This window comes from Coloeus monedula, assembly GCF_965178545.1.
Source record: "Coloeus monedula genome assembly, chromosome: 3".
Classification (NCBI taxonomy): domain Eukaryota; kingdom Metazoa; phylum Chordata; class Aves; order Passeriformes; family Corvidae; genus Coloeus; species Coloeus monedula.
This window is the reverse complement of record NC_138783.1, coordinates 86,285,405-86,306,179: the sequence shown is the minus strand read 5'-3', so window position 1 is coordinate 86,306,179 and position 20,775 is coordinate 86,285,405. Positions and strand designations below refer to the sequence as shown.

General features: G+C 42.2%; 1 protein-coding gene across 1 annotated transcript in view; it reads right to left on the bottom strand.

Annotated features, from left to right (window-relative positions):
- Positions 1-20,555, bottom strand: part of CYFIP1 (cytoplasmic FMR1 interacting protein 1) — a 75,571-nt gene extending 55,016 nt beyond the window's left edge. The window contains exons 1-4 of the mRNA XM_082279050.1: positions 20,432-20,555; positions 2,071-2,194; positions 1,416-1,505; positions 522-599 (exon numbers count right to left, since the gene is read on the bottom strand). Of these exons, the coding sequence (XP_082135176.1) occupies positions 522-599; positions 1,416-1,505; positions 2,071-2,187 (285 nt within the window). The 5' untranslated portion in view covers positions 2,188-2,194; positions 20,432-20,555. The remainder of the gene's footprint in view (positions 1-521; positions 600-1,415; positions 1,506-2,070; positions 2,195-20,431) is intronic.
- Positions 20,556-20,775: the final 220 nt, after the last annotated feature.

Below are 20,775 nucleotides of genomic sequence, written 5' to 3'. Positions count from 1 at the left end.
ACTTGTGACCTATTCGCAGGGGGTTTTTTTTTGTATACAGATCAAGAAAGCACTACATAGCTCTGACATTTAGAAAGCGGCTACCTTGGAGTAGTAGTGTCTAGAAACTTACATGTTTAACCTGAATGTTAATTGTTACATGCTATGCTACCTGTTTTGAATTTAAGTATTAAACTGGGAAGTGGGAAGAGTCCATTCTCTTGAATGAAATGTTGACCTCAAGCAGATCCCACAATCAAAAGTTTTCCTTTTAAAGCACATTACCCCTATACTCTTGAACCAAAAAGTAAGACTGACACAAACCCCATGAGGTATTGCTATAGATGCTTATAAAAAAAATAAAGTCCTATTGTTCCCCAAGTGCTAAAAGACACCGTTCTATGGCATTCCCCGCTTAACAATTGAGGAATCAAAGCAGACTCCACTTCGGATCTCACTGGCAAAGCTCTGTCTGGGTAATTCCACACTAAAACAAGACAGAAGCTCACATGTTGCATGACAGTACAGTTTTCACGCATTACCTGGGGAATAGCTCTTGAGCAGCTTCTCCATGTGTATAACATAATTGCATATTCCTGACCTTCTTCTAGCATTTCATTCTGTAGGGAAGACTCAATATAATTAGGCATTGTAATACAAAATTATTATATCCATGTGTCTTCTGTCATTCCAAGACCCTGTCCAAACAAACCTATTTCTCTTATCAGAATGTTTATGTACAAACACACATATATTGCATGCTGAATGATACATCATCATCATCTCCCCAGATCAGACTGGTTTACGCGTTGTTCTTTTTTCCCAAAACTAATGACACTGTGATCTATAAGTATAAATAAAAATGGTAATCTTGGGGTGAGGGAGAGTGATGGGATGGTGTTTATTCTTCTTTTTAAATTCAGGGACTCCAAATGGAATGGTCAAGGATGAAAGAGCTAGCACATGCAGAGCAATTTTTTACAGGGCAAAGGAGAGGTACAACAATATCCATACAATCAAAACAGGTTAAGGAGTAACCATATAATTTTAAAAGTAGATTGATGTAAACATACATAACTTCCAGTAGCATCTGATGATGATAAAGCATTTATGCTTTATCTGCCCAGTCCACTATTTGTGAATAGGCCTCTAGAATTATAAGACATATTATTCCTAATTTTCCAAGAACGCCATGAACGAAGGGAATCTTTGAACAACATTAGTTGCTCAAGAGGAAACACAATGTAACTTTTTTTTTTTTTTAAGTGTGTTTGAAGAGAAGAAAAGCCATACACTTTTTCATCTTACCTCCTCCTGGAAATACTGTAGGTAACCTGTTTTCTTTGACCATAATTCTTATAATGAAATGCAAGAAGACACATTCCTATCCTTTTATTCTAAGTAAGACAAAAGTGTATATCAGAACATCTACTTACCATGCTAGAATGGACTGTAGCTTGCTCAATGTATCTTGCAATCCCAGTGACAAATGCATTTCTGTCTTCAAAATTAGTGTTGAAGTTTGGCTGCAGAGAAAGGAAAACATGGAATTAAGTCTTCGGTAGCAGCATCTCTCCTATGAAGGAAAACTGAGAACCTGGCATTTTTCAGCCCAGGAAAGAGAAGACTCTGGAAAACCTTATGGCAACATCCAGTACCTAAAAGGGCACTCTGCAAGAGAGCTGGAAAGGAACTTTGTAAAAGTGCATGTAGTGAGAGGACAAATGGGAATGGATTCAAACTAACAGTAGGTTTAGATTAGATATTAGCAAGAAATTACTGACTGTGAGGGTGGTGAGACACTGAAACAGGTTGCTCAGAGAAGTTGTGGCTGACTCATCCCTGGAAGTCTTCAAGACCAGGTTGGATGAGGCTTTGACCAATCTGGTCTAGTAGAAGGTGTCCCTATCCATGGCAAAAGGGTTGGAGTACATGATTTTTAAAGTCCCTTCCAACCCAAACCTTTCTATGATTCTATGAAAAGAATTTTTATATATATTGCCAATATAAACACTTTAGTTTTGGGCAAAACACACTCTTTATTAGCAGCAATGGGAAATGGAAAAACTTTTTCCTAAAATGAGAAAATACCTGGTAAAGAAGAGATGATGGTGGGGGCTCAATACATGGTTGCTGATCTGGCAATGGTAATTCCTCCAAGAGATCCACATTGGACAAGGCATCCTCCAGCGTTACTTGAGCAGTCATTTTGCACCTGGTTAGAAAATACATACATACATATAGATATGTAGACATATACACATAGATATAACTTCATATGTCTTCCTAGATACACAGTGAACAAATGAGTAACATGAACAGCAGGGAACTACCTATATTGTGGGAAATGGGAAGTTTCCCTTCAACCAAAATCGAAGGGAAACAGTCAAACAGAAACTCAGTTGATTTTCGAATACAAGGTTAAATAAAACTTTTGAGACTAACACCCTTGTCCTTCCTTTTAGGATTTGAGGAATGTTTCTCTTCCCCCACTGCTGGACACCAGAAATACACCAGAGCTACTACAACCACATCATCGTCAGGAGACCAGTCTGTTAAAAGGTGCCAGCCATCTCCAGTCCAGACCTGCTTTGGGTAGTTGATGATAGACCCCTCAGGGCCATGGTGATCTCCATAAACCTTTGACTGCTGCCACTGCATGGGCTTTTGAACCAAGAACAGCAATGGGAACAAATCTGTGACCAGTAACCAAGCACTGCAACAGGCTGCCCAGAGAAATTGTAGACTCTCCTTCACTGGAACTTTTCAAGAACTGTCTGGATGCAATCCTGTGCCATGTGCTCCAGGATGACTCTGCTTCAGCAGGGAGGTTGGACCAGATGACCCACCACAGTCCCTTCCAACCTTACCTGTTCTGTAATGTTGTGAAAATTTAGGAAGAAAACGTGGGGTGGAACAACTCAGTCACCCACTTTCGTATAATGATCTACTTATTCTCCTCAGTGTAGAGAAAAAAATACTGATTTTTAAGGTAGTATCTCTAATCAAGATGTCTCTTTTTTTTTGCAAGTTATTTTCCCCCATTACCAGAGAAAAACCATACACCTATGATGCAAGGAGCAGCTGAGCACTGGCCTCAGCTCTAACCAGGAGGGAAGGAACACTGAGCACCCACATCCCAGAGCAGCAGGATCCTGCTTGGCATGTGTAACCCCCATGGACCTGTGCTATCCTCACACACTGGGAGGGTACAAACAGATCCCAATGCAGCTTTGACAAAAACTTGCTGCGAGACAGCTGGTATGGGCTGGTGATGCCACCACTCCCTGCACTTTTACTGGCCTGGCAGAAACATCTCCTCACTTTCTCTTGACAAATTACAGATTCCTGGGGAAAGACCCACAGAAACAGCAGCTTTACCTCCAAGGAAGGGCTTAGCTGACAAAAAAACAGAACCAAAACCCAAACCCAAGGAGACACAGCAACCAGGAGTGATTGCCTATCTATCTCCAGAGACCAACCCTGTGTACCAAGCCATTGCTGCGAAGTTAATGTACCACATATGAAGAGAGGTTGCCAACAACTTTATAAGCAACAATCAACAGAAAGATTCAGAGGTTTGTTTCTTCTTCAAAGCCCAGCCCAAACCTTGCTCCCAGCCTGAGCATATCAGTTTTTGTTAAAATAAATAAATAAACAAATGCTCATACTGCACAATCTGTGATCCTTGCCAAAAAAGGGATGAAGGACTGGACTGACAAGAGTGCTGCCTGGCAAACCTGTGCCAGGATGCTTGCCCAACACCTGCCTACACCCAGATCAACACAAGAACCACAATTTTTCTCAAATTAGAGACCAGCAAAGAACATGGTGTCCTCCATTTGATAAATAAACACATGCCCAAAAAATTCCTGGCTGGGCAAAAGTCCTGTGAGGAGGTCAGACTGAACAGTTTTCCTCTAAAGGAAACTGAGCCGCCAAAAGTCAGGACATCTACAGATGAGTCTCTCTATGGGTAATTTATATGTGAGTCTGAGTATCTATAAATCAAGCTTTAGCTAAAAAAATAAACAGTTTAACTGAGAGGCTCCTTCCAACCTGAAGCTTTTCTTCCTCTTAGTCCACCTGTCCAAGTAGAAACTCCCAGTAGTGCAGCTGCTCTGGGATGTGCCGGTGGTGGGATCAATGGGCCCATAGCCCTCTCCCCCACCAGACAGGCAAATGGCCACAAAGCACTGGCTCCAAGAAAGCACTACAAAAAATGTTCCAAGACCCATAGTGAAAAATGGCCAGCCATTCCACACCAAAAACTACTGCAACTATCTGTCTAAAGGGGAGGAGTCACTGCGTGCAAGGAAAGTATCAGTACTCTCTCCCCATCTCCCCAGTCCACATATCTTCCTTCTCCTAAAACATGAAGGACTCCACCAATGACTTGGGCCCCTGCTGTAGAATAGAGCCAGGCATTTGCAAAAGACAGGCTCCTGACTTGTACTTCCTCAGCACTACAAGTGAATATTCTGAAGATGTGGCCCGTACATCCCAATTCTGAAAGCACACCTGCATGCTTTTGGCCTCAACATTTACAGCTGCACAGGAATAATCCTCCAGCATCAGCTTTCTATGTTCAGACTATGAGACATTAGACTATCTGTGGATTTTTTTTTAATACTTAGAAAACAATTTAAAAATCAAACCCAAAATCCCACCTGACTTTCACTGCCATCTATTTAATACCACAAGTCTGGGAAACCCTCACTAACAGGCCAGAGGCACAAATAAGAAACAAAAGCTTCCTGCTGCCCTCTGTGTTGTGAAAAGAAAGAAGGGGAAGGAACAGTTTTTGAAGTCCTTCAGCATGATTTCCCAAACATCAGCATTTTTCAAAGCAGGAAAACAAAAGCCATTGGGCATAGACAGCTGTAAATGTGCTCTTGTTTGAGGTTGCTTGCTAACAGCTCTGCTTTGCAATTTTGCCAAAGGTATCCACAGGTGTTTTGTTGGCCAAGTTCAATGTCCCTGTTCTCCAGCCTTTGCACTCCAGTATCTAGCAAGACATGAAAGAGGAAGCAGCTTCTTCCTGCCCAGCTTCGACACATTTGCAAACATTGCGAGAGCGTTATTCACATTTCCCCTCTGCCCCCTTAGAAGTGAGCAGAGGAGGTTTGACAACAGCAACGGCAGGAGAAGAGCTGGAACTGGTTCAGGGTTTTTTTCCCCCTTCTTTATATTTGTTGATAAAACAAGGTCCAAAAGACAACAGCTGTTTCTCATGTACAGGGATGAAGGGCTGGCAAAACCAGAATTTTTTTTCCCCTTAAGCTCAGAAAAATTAATTTAAGAAAAGCTGAAATTCCCAAGACACAAAATTGGATAGCTTTGCCTCCATAAGAGTCATGAGTTTTTAACAGATGAAATTACTGGGCAGAAGAGCTAATATTTTAACAGATTACTTTATGGCAGAGAACATAAGAAACTTCAAAGACCTACTTAAAAGTTTGATTAGGAGTTTACATAAATGAGAACAGACTAATATGCTGTAGTCATAATCATCATTATAGTTATACCAGGACATTTACCCAAACTGAGAATTTCTTTCTTACCAAATTCCTACAGTGCTGTTTTCAGTTCTGTACCCACATAAAATTTTCCAGGACAGATTTTCTCAGGTAGAAGACATGTACGCTCTACTATTTTTTTCTTTTTGGATTATGACTCATCATTAAAGCACTAAAGTAAAAATGCACTCCAAGAACATGTTTTCCTGGTTGTACACAACACAATTAGTAAACATTCAACATTCATTATCTGACATTCTCCCTTGAGGAGAGAGAATCACATATACCAGCAAGCTGTTTCACTAAATTTTGGTGTTTGATGAGCACACACAGCTTTCTAAGCAGGGGAGAGCAACGCCTGTGCTGATTCTCAGTTCCTTTTTCCAGATTTTAAAGCAAGAAAATCCCTGTCTCTAAACAAAGTTCAGCCTTATAGTACCAAGTCCCACCATGTCCAAGGATCACAGGTATCAGATCAAGGGTTTGGGGTTTTTTTAATAGGTTAGTGCAAGGCCACAGACTAGCTTAAACTAGAATATCCATCTTTTTCTTCAGTTGTGAAGGAGATGAGCACCGCATGGGCCTGACCTGCTCAGAAGAGCTTGTGCTGTGGAGAAGTACACTGAGCTGCCTCTCTACCATTTTGTTCATGTAAAAAACCAAGCCAAAAAAAGGAAGCTCTTCTAGCACTGTCTGTATTTTGATTTCACTTCAGAACTGGATTATTATTGAAAATATTCACAAAAAAAGAGTTGGCAATCTTTTTAAAAGTCATAAATCTGTACCACTGCTCTCAGCCACGCAACTGTGTGGTAAGCAATGCCCTGCTAACAACATTGTTTTGGTATTTAGAGGAGATGATTGTCAGTTCCAGTAGAGGTACCATTTCCACATCTCCATCCTTACAGAAAAATGTCTAAGTCTTTGCAGAAGCTCTATATTCTTAATTCCAAGCACATCAGAAAACAGCCAGCATGCATGTCTCAGCCATGCTCTTTTGGGCCTCCTGAAGCTTCACATTATTTGGAAGAAAATATGAACAGGAGCATATCACGGGGAAAAGTGTTCGGGACAAAAAAAAATAGAAAACTGATCAGAAGAAATAATAAGAACTACAGAAGGTAAGGACTGAGAAAGCAGGGAATAGAGAAGAGAGCGTTAATTTCAGAATCACTGTGAGAGAAAGGACTGCTGGAACTATTCTGTTCTCAAACTTACACGTAAAAAAAATCCCCCAAATTCTAGAGTTAAGTAGCTATAACAACAAGTTTTTAAGCTTTTTTTCAGTGACAGTTAAACAGGACTCAGCCTATAAATAGCTAAAACAGGAAAAAATACGCTTGATGACACAAGATAGTTCTTATACATGTTCAGCAGCAGTGCACACAATCCAACAGATTACTTGTAGCTAGCAACCAAGTTATAAAAAAACTAAATAAGGGTAAAGCAAATGAACTAAGGTAACTGTACCCTTATTGAGATCTTCTTATAAGTGCAGAAATTACCATACAGTTCCTCTTTAGCCTCTGGCCAAGACTTCCCAGAAATGTCCTCTAATGGTCTTATGAATCTACCCAGCTGAGTTTCAAAAAGACATTGATTCCCAACATAAAAGTTGTACCTCAAATAACTGGGTTTGATGATATCTATTTATTGGTGAACAATAAAGCTGTCCACCACAAAAAATATCAGATGCAATGTTATGGCTGTGTTAGACCAGATAGGGAGATGATGAGGTTGGTATCATGCAACCACAAAACATTTTAAAAACCCAAAAGGTATGTTGAGTATCTTGAAAATAAACAGGGAAAGAATGGAAACTCCTTGGAGAATACAAGCACATATGCCATTTAAATTACTTGCAAACTGTCATTATCACCTGTACTAAGATCGTCAAGAGAACATTCCCACAGAAAACTGATAAACAGTATAATTCAGTCCTTTAGTTATAAAAATAAAGGTAGAGAATATAAAGCTACAGTGGAAGCCAACTTTTCTTCAGAATATTTAGCCACAGCAAGCAGAGGCATTTACTTTATGACAGTTCTTCCTTTACTTCATGGAGTTTGGAGTAACAGTGTTAAGCTTCCCTGAAATAAACAAAAATAATTAAAATCTAAATACCACACCTGACAGGCACTTTGTTCCTTTGCATCACTCACTCAAAGGTTTGACACCCTGAGGACATCTAAGCATCCTCACTTTGAAATCTCTAAGGATTTATCCTCACACAACCACCAGAGTGGTAAGACAGCAGGCTTCCCTCTTGAAGCACGGTGGATTGCAGCAGGTAACAATCTGGAAACAGATTTCCAGGTGGTTTTTTGCTGTCAGCTCCTTACAATACATCTTCCGGTATATTGCTGCATACTGGAAATATCAGTCAGTGGACACACCAGTGTCTAGTGATACCACATGCTCATCTTGTGCCCTGAAAATTAAACTTCCACGGAAAATGAAAGAAGAGTTTTGCTGGTATTACAGCATGGGAAAGATCTGAGTGAGCAGTCAGTGCTGTGGATGATTCCTCCTCCCAGCACCAGTATCATACATGGATATGCAGCAACCAGCCTCACCACACAGGGCTGACAAGGTTCATCTCATTTAGGCAACAGTTCAGCTGTTCAGGGACAAGGATTTCCTTCTATCATTAACCTCCAATAAAAATAAAAGTATAAAAGAGACAGCGATATAAAGGAACACACTTTCTTCAGCTAAACTTCAGCTGAACTACCCGAATGTCCCCAACAGTCTGAGAGCAAAGCAAGTGTCTGTTCAGCTGCGTCTTCATGCTCCCCTGGCACGAAGTGCTGCAGCAAGCTAAGAGGGGTAGATGAAAAAGTGTTGGATGAAATAAATTGCCTTGAATCATTCTTCCCATTTTTCGGACTGACTCTGAAAAAAGGTGCTGTAAACTGCAGTATATCCCATCTGCTCCTGAAAGAACATCCCCATGGCAGTGACAGCAGAGCAAACCTCTCCTGACGTCCTGTACTCTTCAGAGCAGCCCAACTACTGCTACTGTCTCTTTTGACAGACCCTCTCCCTCCCTGCCCCAAAGCACACATCCCAGCACCTCCAGCAGCACTTGGCCAGGCACGTGGGAAGAGCTGAATGGGCAAAGATTTAAGTCACTGCTGAGTCTCAGGGTGAGAAGAGTCAGAAAAATATCAGCATTGGCCTTACTTCACCATTCTTGATACCATGCTACACACTATACCAATATCTTAAATACACCTCTTGGGGGGAAAAAAAAGAAAATAAATTCTCCACATCCTTTTAACCTCATTTAACCACAAGCTCACAGAAAACTGAGTTTATGTATGTAAATGTAGCATGCATCCATTCAAAATGCAGACAGTTACACTTCCAACAGCCTGAAACAGTCCAGGAAAAACATATCCTATGGTCGTCATAACTGCAGGGCAAGTTCCCAGCCCTCGAGAGGGGAGTTTGGGGCCCCTGGTCACAAAGGGTTGGATCAGCAGTTCTGGGCTGCAGCTGGCAGCCAGGGGCCTCACACCACACTCTGAGCTGGGATCAGCAAAGCCTGACCCGCTTGAGCACAGTTTCTCTCTCTTTCCCCAGGCAGGAGAAGTTACCAGAGAACATTCAGAGACCTGTGAGTGCAAATGCACGAGTAGGACTGATGCCATGAAGATTTTTGCCTTTTCTTTTATACCCCTGTTATACCTTTTTACAACTTCTGTATTCCTGGTGCTTTTTGCCTACATTCTTGGACTTGTTTGCCAAGCTAAGAGACTAAACATTTTAGAAGCTTCATAGTTAGGGATCAGTGTGCCCCAGACCCCAAGGTCCTCTCCAGAACACATTCTATAAACTAAGATAGAACCATCCAGGGGAAGGCTCCTTGGGGAGGGGGGCTCACCTGAGCCTCTCATTGGGGAATCTTTGACAGATATGCTAATTAGTAACACCTATAATGTTATACCCAATGTTGGGGGCACACTCGGTGGGGTGCATCTCGATGCACATGACCTGGACGTGTGCACCTAAGGATCCTTAAAATACCAAGGTAAAATCCCTTTTCCCCTTCTAACCATGTATGACTCTTGATTTTAAGACCAGGAAAAGGCATCAGGACAAGCAGATGTGCTCAGCACACCCCACCTCCAGCTGCACCCAGGACAGTGTAAGCCCTAGAAACCAGCATATAAAACAGCAATAAAACACATGCAAATACTAGCTCAAGAATGCAGCCCAAGAAAGCAGAGGTGGTTTGGGACATCCAGGGAATTGGTTTTGGTAAGAGCATTCTCTATGCAACCCAAAAAGCTCTCCAATACTGGAATTTTAAGTGGAAAAAATTATTTCATATTAAAAATATGGAGAGGGATCATGCCAAAGAGTGAGTTAATTAAGGTGGAGTTTCAATGATCAACAAAAATTGGTGGACTGCAGAAATTTTTGAATATTTTCTGACTTTGCAGATGAAAATAGTGTTTCATTTGACTGAAAAATTATGTTGGGAAGGGATGCCCCATGCCTTCTTGCAGTCCACTGGACACATTTTGTTTTTAAATAGATGCATTTGATCTCCAAATGCTTGTACATGTTCCCAGGCTCAAAATAAGACAAAGAGGAAGCATGTCTGTATTTTAAACAGCAACTTCCTTTGACATTGCCTCTCTTCTTTCCCAAGACTGCAAAAGCAGAACCTTTGAATCTCAGATTAAAATTGCCATGCAATCCATTAATTGAAATATGTATCCACATGAGTGGTTTTGCCTAAAATAAATAATTCTATATTAATATTAATATAAATATTAATAAATAATTTAAAAATGACTTTTGCATAAATAAATCAATCAAAGCTTACCCTACTTAAAAGCACAGAATTCTGTTATAAAAATCAGGGAAAATTTTATGTACTGCAGCTAAAGAGGAAGAAGAGAAGCATATTATTTACAAAAAAAAAAAAGAAGCAAAGATATTCCACAGTCCACACACTGAAAGAAAGAAATTCAAATCAAAGTATTTTTAAAGAGATGATTGACTGGCCTGCTGAATTGGGCTCTTCAGGACCAACCTCAGTAAACTCCATGGCAACTAATGACAACATTCCCACAAGAATAGAATTGGTTGGCACAGCGGCGGAAGTTAAGTTTTATCCCTATAGCAACACAACATTTTCAGGTTTCTTCTGTCCCATTGTGTCATTCTCCTATGCCACTGGATTGCAGAAAATCAATTAAATCATTTTTCTATTAAGGAAATTTGATTCAATATTCTGTGTAATGTTCCTACTCAAGTTAAACCATGAGATTCCAATCACAAAGGGCCCTTGTAATGAGAAGAGAACAAAAGGAATGGATTCTCTCTTCCAAGAACAGCGCAGCAATTACTAAAATATTCATTTTTATTTCAAACCTCCAAGATCTCTCTCAAAAACTCCCTTTTAGTTCTATTTTAATTAAATTTCAAACACCTCAGCTGTTCAGCTGCTTACCTATCAATTCAGACTGAGCAGAAAACATTTTAACACCCTGCTAGCTAAAGCACTTCAGAGAACAGCACCATGACGGATCTTCTCTGTTTGAATGCTCTTTTTGTGTGCTCTGGACAGCACAATCTGCCTTTCTGCCAAGCGGATCAGCCTAAGATGTTCCTTTTGGGACTGGAGCTCCCCTTCGTTCCTAAGCAACAGATTTGCATAAGCTAAAGGAGCAAAGAAAAATGCTTTTCACATCATTTACTGGCCTGCCTGATTAAAGTAAAAGACAGAAGAAAGCAAACAGCAGCTGACAGTCCTTTGTGCAACAGATTTGACATACTGTTAAGCTTTCAAAAATACATCTGCAATTGGAATTTTAAAAAAGGCTTAATATGTGAAAAAGAGAAAAAAATTCCAGCACTGAATTATCACATCCAAACATCACAGCAAGTCCCAGAAGAATGGCCATATAATGGAAACAATTAATTTAGCATTAGACTCCTACAGGGTGACGCGGCTCACATTAACTGCTTTGCCTTGCCCTTACTGGATGGATGCAGGGAGAAAAGCAGGCTTCCAAAAGCAGGCACAGACTAGGAGAAAAACATGAGGCTAATAGCATGGAATTTTTTTTTTTTTTATAAAATCTCAGCTTCCTAAATGAAAAGCCCTTTGTGTTCAGTCACATGCAAATTTTTCATGCAATCCACACTGCTACCTGTCCAGCTTCTGTCCCCTGCAGGGAAACATCCCAACAAGCAACCCCCATCCCTTCCATCTCCTTACACAAGCAATGCCTGTGGTACAACTTTGCAAACAAGGCTCAAGCGCCCAGCGATACACTGGTCTTATCACCTGGAAAACTGAATTCTGGGCAGTACCAGTAAGCAACAGCAGCACTATTAATGCAACCTAAAAGCCACACTTCTGGGAGCCAGTACTGCTCCTCCCACAGAATAATCAAGGTGAGAAGGACACCACTGCTAAGGATGCTGTCATGCAGCTGAAATAGCTTGCTGGCACATTGACCACTGGGACTCAGAGGACAATTGGTTATGCTTGTCAAGTAACTTCCCTTTCAATATCCTGGATGCATTCAAGCACTTTCCAATAAAAGGAAGGTCTGACACTCTACTATCATCACAGCAGGTTATGAATGGGGGAGTCTCAGCTCTCTGGATGAAGCCTAGATCAAGACTGGTGAGTCATGGCAATCCAGAACTGCCTCTCCCGATGCCTGCCGCCAGGTGTATGTCTACTAGCTACTCCTTTTTACAGCATCAGTAAGAAAACTCTCCCACAACTAGGGAACACAGTGCAACCCTAGCACTCCTGTACCATAGCATTAGGCTGGAGTCATTGTATTTTTGCTACCAAGGCACCACAAGAGTGAATTTATCTTTTCCTGCCATGTTAGAAGCCAGCAGGAGCACATGGACAAGCACATACTAATTCTACAGCAGCAGCAGCTGCAGTAGATGATGATGCAGCAAGTAACAACCAGGTATTTCGAATGGCAGCCTGGCCAGTACTAGGCATCTGTAGCATCATCCCACATCTTGAAGCTTTGGAAGAGAGATACAACTTCCTGATGTTAAAATATAGGGTGAAATGCTATCCCTCTGTAGGAAGCTCAAGCAGAGGATGCACACACTCCAATGAAAAATTAATTCTGTTCATTCCACTTATTTTGAGAATCCATTGCAATGGCATAGGAGAAGCCTAATCCTCTAAAATTTGCTCCAAAAGCATCCCACTCAGATGAACAAGGAGGGAGGGCTTGTCTCTGTATTTTCTCCTGTAACATGCAACCCTCTCTGCAACAGCACTTGTGCTACAAGAATTCACAGAGGTATTTTGCTTGGTTTATCTGTGAACCTAAGGCTGAAGTCCAAGATATGTCACAAATGTAAAATAAAAAAAAAAATCTGCTGTTGGTGGGGCTAGATGGCTGAGAGCGTTTGCATTGATTTACTAATTAATTCTCACAGAACTGAGTTAGTTCTGAGTGAACTAACTAACATAGAGAATGAACCCCCTTCTGCAATATTTGACCTCTCTTCAAACTGCAATGAAGTTAAGAGATTTAAGCATTGTTTCATTCTAGGTTAGGAGTGCTGAGATCTGTCTTGCTACACTTACTTGCCTCACCCTATTAATACTCTCTGGTATTGCACCTTTGAGTTGCACCATTTCACCTTCTTGACCAACTCCCTCCCCTTCTCTTTTTTGTGTTCTTTTCTTCTTACCCAGTTCACTCCTCTGCACCCCGTTTTAATCTTCTCAGTTTGCTGCCATTTTTGCATTCTGCTGATGCTGCTCTCTCCTGCAGCTGTTCTCAACAAGTACTTCTTCTGCACTTCTGTTCCTGATCCTGCTGCTGCATGGGTGGTAGGAAGCAATGCTGCACAGCAGTGCTCTGGATGAGACTGAAGTCTAGCACAGAAGCTAAGCACTGAAGCACAGCACCTAGAGCATGTTCAGCAGTCATGAAAAGCTCTCTCACTTCTTACAAAGCTAACACTCTCACTGTGAACATCCTGAAAAGAATGAGAAAGGGAGCGGCAAGAGCAATAACCACCCCAAAAAGCAGAAAGGAAAGCAAGTTCCCATGAAATTAACCTGGCATAGCTCAGGATGAAGTCTTCCATCACAGATTGCTCACATCTGCTCAGCGTGGGTTTCCTTGGCTGCCCTTTGTGTCTAATAAAGAGAGTGCTGGTACTTTAATCAAAAAGGGCACACCTGTGTGCATGGGCTGAAAGGAGCTGGGGATGGGGGACTGAGCACCCCAGTGAATGGAGGACTGTCACATTACAGGTAAAAGAGATGAGCCACAAAGATGGAGAGACAGACGAGTCTGGAGCCTTCAGATTTCCTTCTAAGCAACAACACAACCTCTCAGCCTTAGACAAACTGTTTTTTTAGAATCATGGCATGGCTTTGGTTGAAAGGGACCTTAAAGACCAACCTCTCTGCCATGGGCAGGAGCACCTTCCACTAGAGGAGATTGCTCAAAGCCCCATCCAACCTGGTCTTGAACACTTTCAGGGATGAGGTCCCCACAGCTTCTCTGGGCAACCTGTTCCAGTGCCTTACCACCCTTCACAGTCAAGAATTTCTTCCACATCTTTCAGCTAAATTTTGTCTCTCTCAGTTTGAACCCATTGCGCCTTGTCCTATCACTACAGTTCCTGATAAAGCATGTAAGTTCTGTACCTTCATTTCACAACACTGGAGAGAAATAAAGAAAAACTACATTGTTTTCTCAGGGGAGGGGAGGACAGCACTCTCTTCCTTAGCCCAGTTACAGAGATGGTTGCTCCAGGGTCACTCTTACAGCTTCTCAGAGGAGTCTGCCTGGCAACACAGCTGCCTGTGGGAAGGACACACCCACCAGACCACTGCTGGGGGCAGCTGTCCAGGCAGGGGCAGCCCCCCAGGTCTCCCATCCACAGTGTGCCTCTGCATTTTGCATCCAGCTCCATCTTACAGCACATGTCCCCCAGTGACACCACAGGCATTAATTACATCCAGTGCGTTTTTTCAATGCAAGCCTGCAGCTGAAGATCTGGCTTCAGTGTTGCCTTACTTTGAGTTTAAAAATTGAACAAAGGCTTCAGTAAAAATGACTCCAAAACAGAGGCTGTCTGCTGTCATTCCTACTCCTCCTCTATACGTGTAAGTACTTGGTAAATCAACAATACAATACTCTCCACTTTCAGTTAAAAAAAGTTACACAGCTTCATCTGAAAAATAAGTTGGAAGACCTTTTAGGCAAATTTGTATTATCCCTGCTTACAATAGCTTTTTATTTAATATCTAAATCAGTACGATAGAATGTACAATTTTGCAAAATTACAGTATGTATAAAGAAAATAAAAACCAAACCAACAGGCTTCAGAAGCTGTTAAAAAAAAAATCTACCATGTGCATTTCTGTGAGAAGAGGATGAATCAGACAAGAAGTAAGTCATGCTTTAATAGTTCTATTAAAGAAACTAAGGAAATACTACAGGACAGGGTAGAAGAGAATCATCTGTAATATTTTATACAAGAAAATATGCAGTTTCAGTGAAAATTCATCCAAAGCTTTACTTCAGATATCACCTGACAAGCACTCACATCTATCTTGAGCCATGTGTCATGACAGTTTGCCTGAACTTCACACTCAAAATGTATAATTCAATGTACTCCCCTTATTGACTTTATATCACTGAATCAACTTAAAATAATTAGAACTATACTGAAAGAAGGCTATAAACAGCTTCAGGTCAACAGCATTTTTATTTCCTGACAACAAAGTGTTCATGTCGTTATCAGAATTAAAGTATTTTAAAATGGAGTACAGCACTAATATTTTTATCTAAACCCTGGAAACAAATTTCTTATATAGGTGTAGTGCATAAAGCAAGCATCTCCAAAAGCACCTTGTGTCAGCTGCACAGCTGCAATCATTACTTAGCATGTCAACTCTTGAGACTCATGTCCTAACATAAAACCAGAGTACTTGTTTTTAAATCTATTTGTTTCTAAAACCAAAAGCACCATTTAATTGTCTTTCTTTTACTTTAGAATACAGTAATTCATAAGAACATTACTGAGACTCAACCCTGCTAATCATTTGCAGAGAGTCATCTAGTAAGCATAAGTCTATACACTGCCTGAATTCTTAAGATGCCTTTCAGTGGAGGGAGGGGAGAGGGAATGGCATTTTCTACCTCCAAATGAGCAATTATTGGCTTTAAAAAGTTGATTTGTCACTCTGTTACCTCCTGACCAACACTGCTGGAAAGCAGACCTGCAAAAACCAGCCATGTGAAAGGCTTGCTGAAAGACAGACTGTTAAACTGAGAAAAGCTCCCAGTATCTGGTTCAAGCAAAGAGAAATCATACAAGTTCACCCCACAAATAACTGCTTTGTAAGCTAGCAGCACTCACAAACCAGGAAAAGGAGGGCACCACAGCCTGCTGCCCTGGCATTTACCTCTGATGAAAGCAAGAACACAAGTGCACACGTGTTACCTGATTACTTGAAATAAGAAAAGCTTTAGTAAAGTTAACAGGTAGAACCTCCCCTCTTGAGGAGGGCACTCACTTTAAGCTCTGCCTATGCCAGAGCACCTGTCCTGGCAACACACACACAGAGAACAACCACCCAGTTAAAGAATACCATGTTCACTTGTACTTCTCTGTAGTCATTGAGAAGAGTGTAACAGGGACCGCACACATGACTAGGAGGGCTGCAAATATACAGCACACCACAGCTGGCTAAATCCCACACAGGGCCTGCCCAGCAGGCAGCTGATTTAGCAATGAAGGGATTTCCACCCCGAGTGTCCTCCCTGAGCTCACCAGGCCATCAGACTGATGCCCTGTTGGGGTCCCTGCCAGCAGGAGCAGAGGTCTGGCAGAAGGAAACAGCTACAGAAAATGTGGGGAAAGGATACAGCAGCAGGACACGAGTGCTGCTCCTCAGGGGCAGGGACCACCACCATCTCCCTGCCAGGAAGGCTTGGGGAGATGGGCTCCCTCTCCAACACCCCAAGCCAGATCTGTGCTCAACTTGGCTGCCCACAACCTTAAATCACCTCTCCCACAATGGTGTTTCTGCAGAAAGGCTACACAACTATAAATTCACTTGCCGTTTGCTGATGGTCTGCCTAAGGGAAAGGGGATTTCTTCTGAGATGGCAAATGCCTGATGATTATTTGTGCCATACCAACCTTTACCACAACTCTACTTTTTACAGTGTAAGTCCAAGATAGCCACTTCTCCCCAAAAACACTGAACTGTGCAAATACAGGATTTTCTTCACAAATACATACATTTGTGAGTGCACATATATTTACAGATATAATAGAGGTAGACAGTAAACAGTACATACTGACACAGAGAAAATCTTTTAAGTCTTATGTAGAAAACAAGCTTTAGGATTTTTGCCAGTGTGTTTACAAGAGATAAGGAGCTACCCAAAAGATCTTATAACTGCCAAGAGATAGAAAGATTAACTGCTATTTTGCAATCTCTGTCTTCTTGTAGCAAGTCTCATCAATGCATCATACATTAATTTTGCCACCAGAAAGGCAGTGATGTGGATTAATGGAATTACGCTTTAACAAAGCAAATCAATACGCACTCTGTTATCGGTATTACACAGCAAAGTGTGCCCCCGAGCCCTACTAATGTCAGCTTCTAAGGGCAGATGTGCAGTAAAGAAGAATCCTGAACTGACGTATGTAGCATAAAATATAAAGCACCATTACCAAGCTCTCAGGGAGTTTTTGCAGGTATACAGTCATATTTCACAACGTTGAAATGTCCTTCTTTCATGTTACTGTCTCAGTTCTACATAAAAGCCAAGACAATGACAGGTGGCTTTTATTTGTTGTCTATTCAAAAAACAATGTAGCCAAAAAGTACCAGGATACCCTTCAAGAGTAAGGTCTGCCAGAAGCCACTTGTAACAAGGTATATGTTCTACCGATCAAAAAACTACAAATCTGTTACATTTACTACTCCCTCTTTGCCTTCATCCCTGAGAACACGCTGGCAGGGAAGATCAAGACTGCTTTAAATGAATCACATTCCCACGCATCCCATGGATGGATCCACTTCACTGGCCACTTGCTCCTGGGTTGTGCCAAGCTTCTGCAGCATCCCTAGGTAAACAAGCACTTAACTTGGTTCAAGCACAATTGCTTGTTAAGTTGGGGCTTGCCATAGAAGCTGCAGTTATTTTAAAATGTATAAACAGTGGAAATTCACAAGCTCACACAGTCACTGGTTTGAGAGCAGTGAAGTCAATCGCACAGCTGACTTCCGACTCACCAGGGTAAAACGTGCTGCCCAGCATTCAGTTTACTTTACTTGTTGGTACAGCAAAGGAACCACTTGAAGAACTTGCCCCAAGAACACAGGGCAAAAACTATGCAAATGAAAAACGTAAAATGAAATGCACTTGATATGCACATAAATAGGCATGGAAATTACATTAAAATTATTTTTTTCTTGTACAGCATTGCAAGCAATTCTAGCAGCTTTCAGGCCAGGAGATGAATCCAACTGTTTCCACAAAAAAGAGCTTTGTGGGGATTTTTTTGTTCCATCTTTTTGGTTCCAACCACTCTGAATTTTCCACCTCAACCTGAATATCTCGGAAATCTTTGAGAAACAAATTTTAAAATAAAAATCAGATTATACTGACAAGAGAGTTACAACAAGATTTTAAAACCTACCCTTGGGAACATAACACCTTCCAAGGCAATTCTCTCCCAGAATGAATAAACAAAGCACTATCCAAAATTTAAGGAGTATATCTGACAAACATCTAACGCAGAACAAAAAGCTGGAACAGATATCTGGTAATTACTTAATTACACTATAAAGTCAGCATAATGGACCAAAAGAATCTGTTGGTTTAAGCCCAGGGGACAATTGACAATTTCCATCTAAGGCAAACTGAAGAAACAAGAATTTTGCTAATGAATGCTTTGAATATTACAGGTACATCGCTAAAGGACTACGAGGTTTTTTTATGAGTCACATATTCAGAAGTTAAAAACTGAAAAACCTGCATTGTTTGTGGAACATTCCCTTTCTTATAACATAGTTTGTTGTTTTTTGGGGTTTTTTTAACAGCTCAGATAATTTGGCTCCATTTAAGTTTAAATGCTGTGATATCTACTAAGGAAGAAATTTTAAATTAGCAGAGCTGAACATATTTCAAACACCACTCCACTCTCCACATCAGGACCCTCAAAAGAAACTGACAAACCAAGACCTGCAAACAAAACAAAGTCTTTCCCATCTTCAAACAGGGATGTTGGGGGGGGGGGGGGAGTATTTGAGTGTTTTTCTAAGACTCTGAGAGGTTTATTCTCAGAATAAATAAATTAGCTGTGACAACCAAAGCACATCAGAGATTTTTCCATCAAGTACACAGTCCCCATCAAAAAAAGAAAGAAAAATCATTCTTTGCTGCTACAAAGAATGACTGATGTACACTTTTAGAGGGCAAGCCAAGCAAGTTTTGATGATACTGGGGTTAAACCTTCCCAGTGCTGTACAGACTTCTTCCAAATTCCTCCTCCTCCCTCCTGGCAGCTACAGAGACAACTGGCTGCCTACACCAGCCAGACTTCACAGACCAGTTGCCTAGGGAAGCTTAAAGAGCCTTTCGCATTAGAACAGGAAAAACTCTGTGTTTACAAAAGTAAAAAAGTTTTTTAAAGGTAAAAGTGGGACTTAAAGGAAGTCAAGAATCAGAACTTAAGTAAGGAGCAGCAATGCTTTTTCTATCACATAGCTCAGATGTTCTCTGAGCATAAAACAGTTTAAGTACAATCAATAAAAAAATAATTCAGAGATTGCAGAATTGCATTACAGTATTATTAGAAATTCAATTTTGAAAAAAACACTACTCAACAACACTGCATATGTACATGTTTGGTAAGCTTATTATAAAAAAGTTATGCCAAATAAGTAACTGGAATGTAATAAGGACTGGAGTCACTCATTAGTCTAAGCTTTCCATTTCCCACAGTTTACAAAGAAGCCTGGTATGACCTTCTAATTAAGAAGAAATTCCTCCAGCTAGCTTTCCTCCTCCTCCAATACATGCTCTCCAGCCAGCACTTCAGGCAGACTGGCTACATCCCACAAAGACAACTTCCTCCCAACAGCCTTCCTGGCACAAACAACCATTTACATGTCTAAATGTTACTCCAACCTGCCATCAAACAGCGCAGGAATAAAAATCAAGGCAATGAGAGCCTACTGAAAGGCAAAAACGATTAGCAGAGATGATGATGAACTACAGGAATACTCAGAAAGATGAAGTGCGTGTCTGTCTTCACCTTTGCTCATTAGAGGGGAGGGATGGGGTAGCAGACCAACCATCTGGGGATTTTCAAGCTTATAGTGCTGCTGTCATTACAGAATAGTTATTTTAACTGGATAATTCTCAGTTTCCTCATGAGGAAGTTATTCCACGTCGTTAGACAGACACGATAGATCACCTCCTTCCTCTGAAGTGGGGTATGAACCTGCATAGAGCTTTTTTTACTTTTATTTTTTCCCCATCTAACCCGCTCCAGGACAGCCTAGGAGGCAGAACTCTGACCACCCGAGTGCTGCAGACAGAGAACAAGCTAAACCCTACACCCAGAAACAAAAACCAGAAGTGGCTTATAGGTAGCCACCGCTGAGGGACCCTGACCCGCCCGAGGCCACGGCCGCCTGCCCGCCGCGCCCCGGGGCACCGCCCGAGCAGCGGGACCCCCGCGGGGCCGCCGGCACCTCCCAGCTCCGGGGAGCGCCAGGTACCGAGCGGGGGCATAAACAGAGCCCAGATAAGCGTACGGGGCTCGCAGTTACCAGCGAGAGGGGCGCGGCGCCGCCCGGCCCCGCAGACGAAGCGCCCAAACGCAGGGGACGGGGCGAAGGCAGCCGGGCGGGTCCCGGGAAGCGCTGCTCACCCGCTCTCCGCCGGCTCCCGGGAACGGCGCTGCCCGGCGGCGGGAGGAGCCCGTCTGTCTGTCCGCCCGCCTGGGGCCTCCGCTCGGCCCGGCCGCTCCGCTCCTGAGCCGCGCCCGGCAGGGAGTTTCCTGTCTGACTCACTTCAGCCGGGAGTTGCGCAGGGAAACACCCTTCCTGCCGCTCCAGCTCCTCCTCCTCCCGCCTCATCCCAAACCTGCCTCCCCTTCCCGCCCCCGGCAGGCTCCGGCCCCGGCTCCTCCTCCTCCTGGGGAGCCGGGAGTAGTCCCGGAGCTGCCGCAGGCAACGGGGCTGTGTGGCGGACTGGCCCTTTGCTTTTAATGAA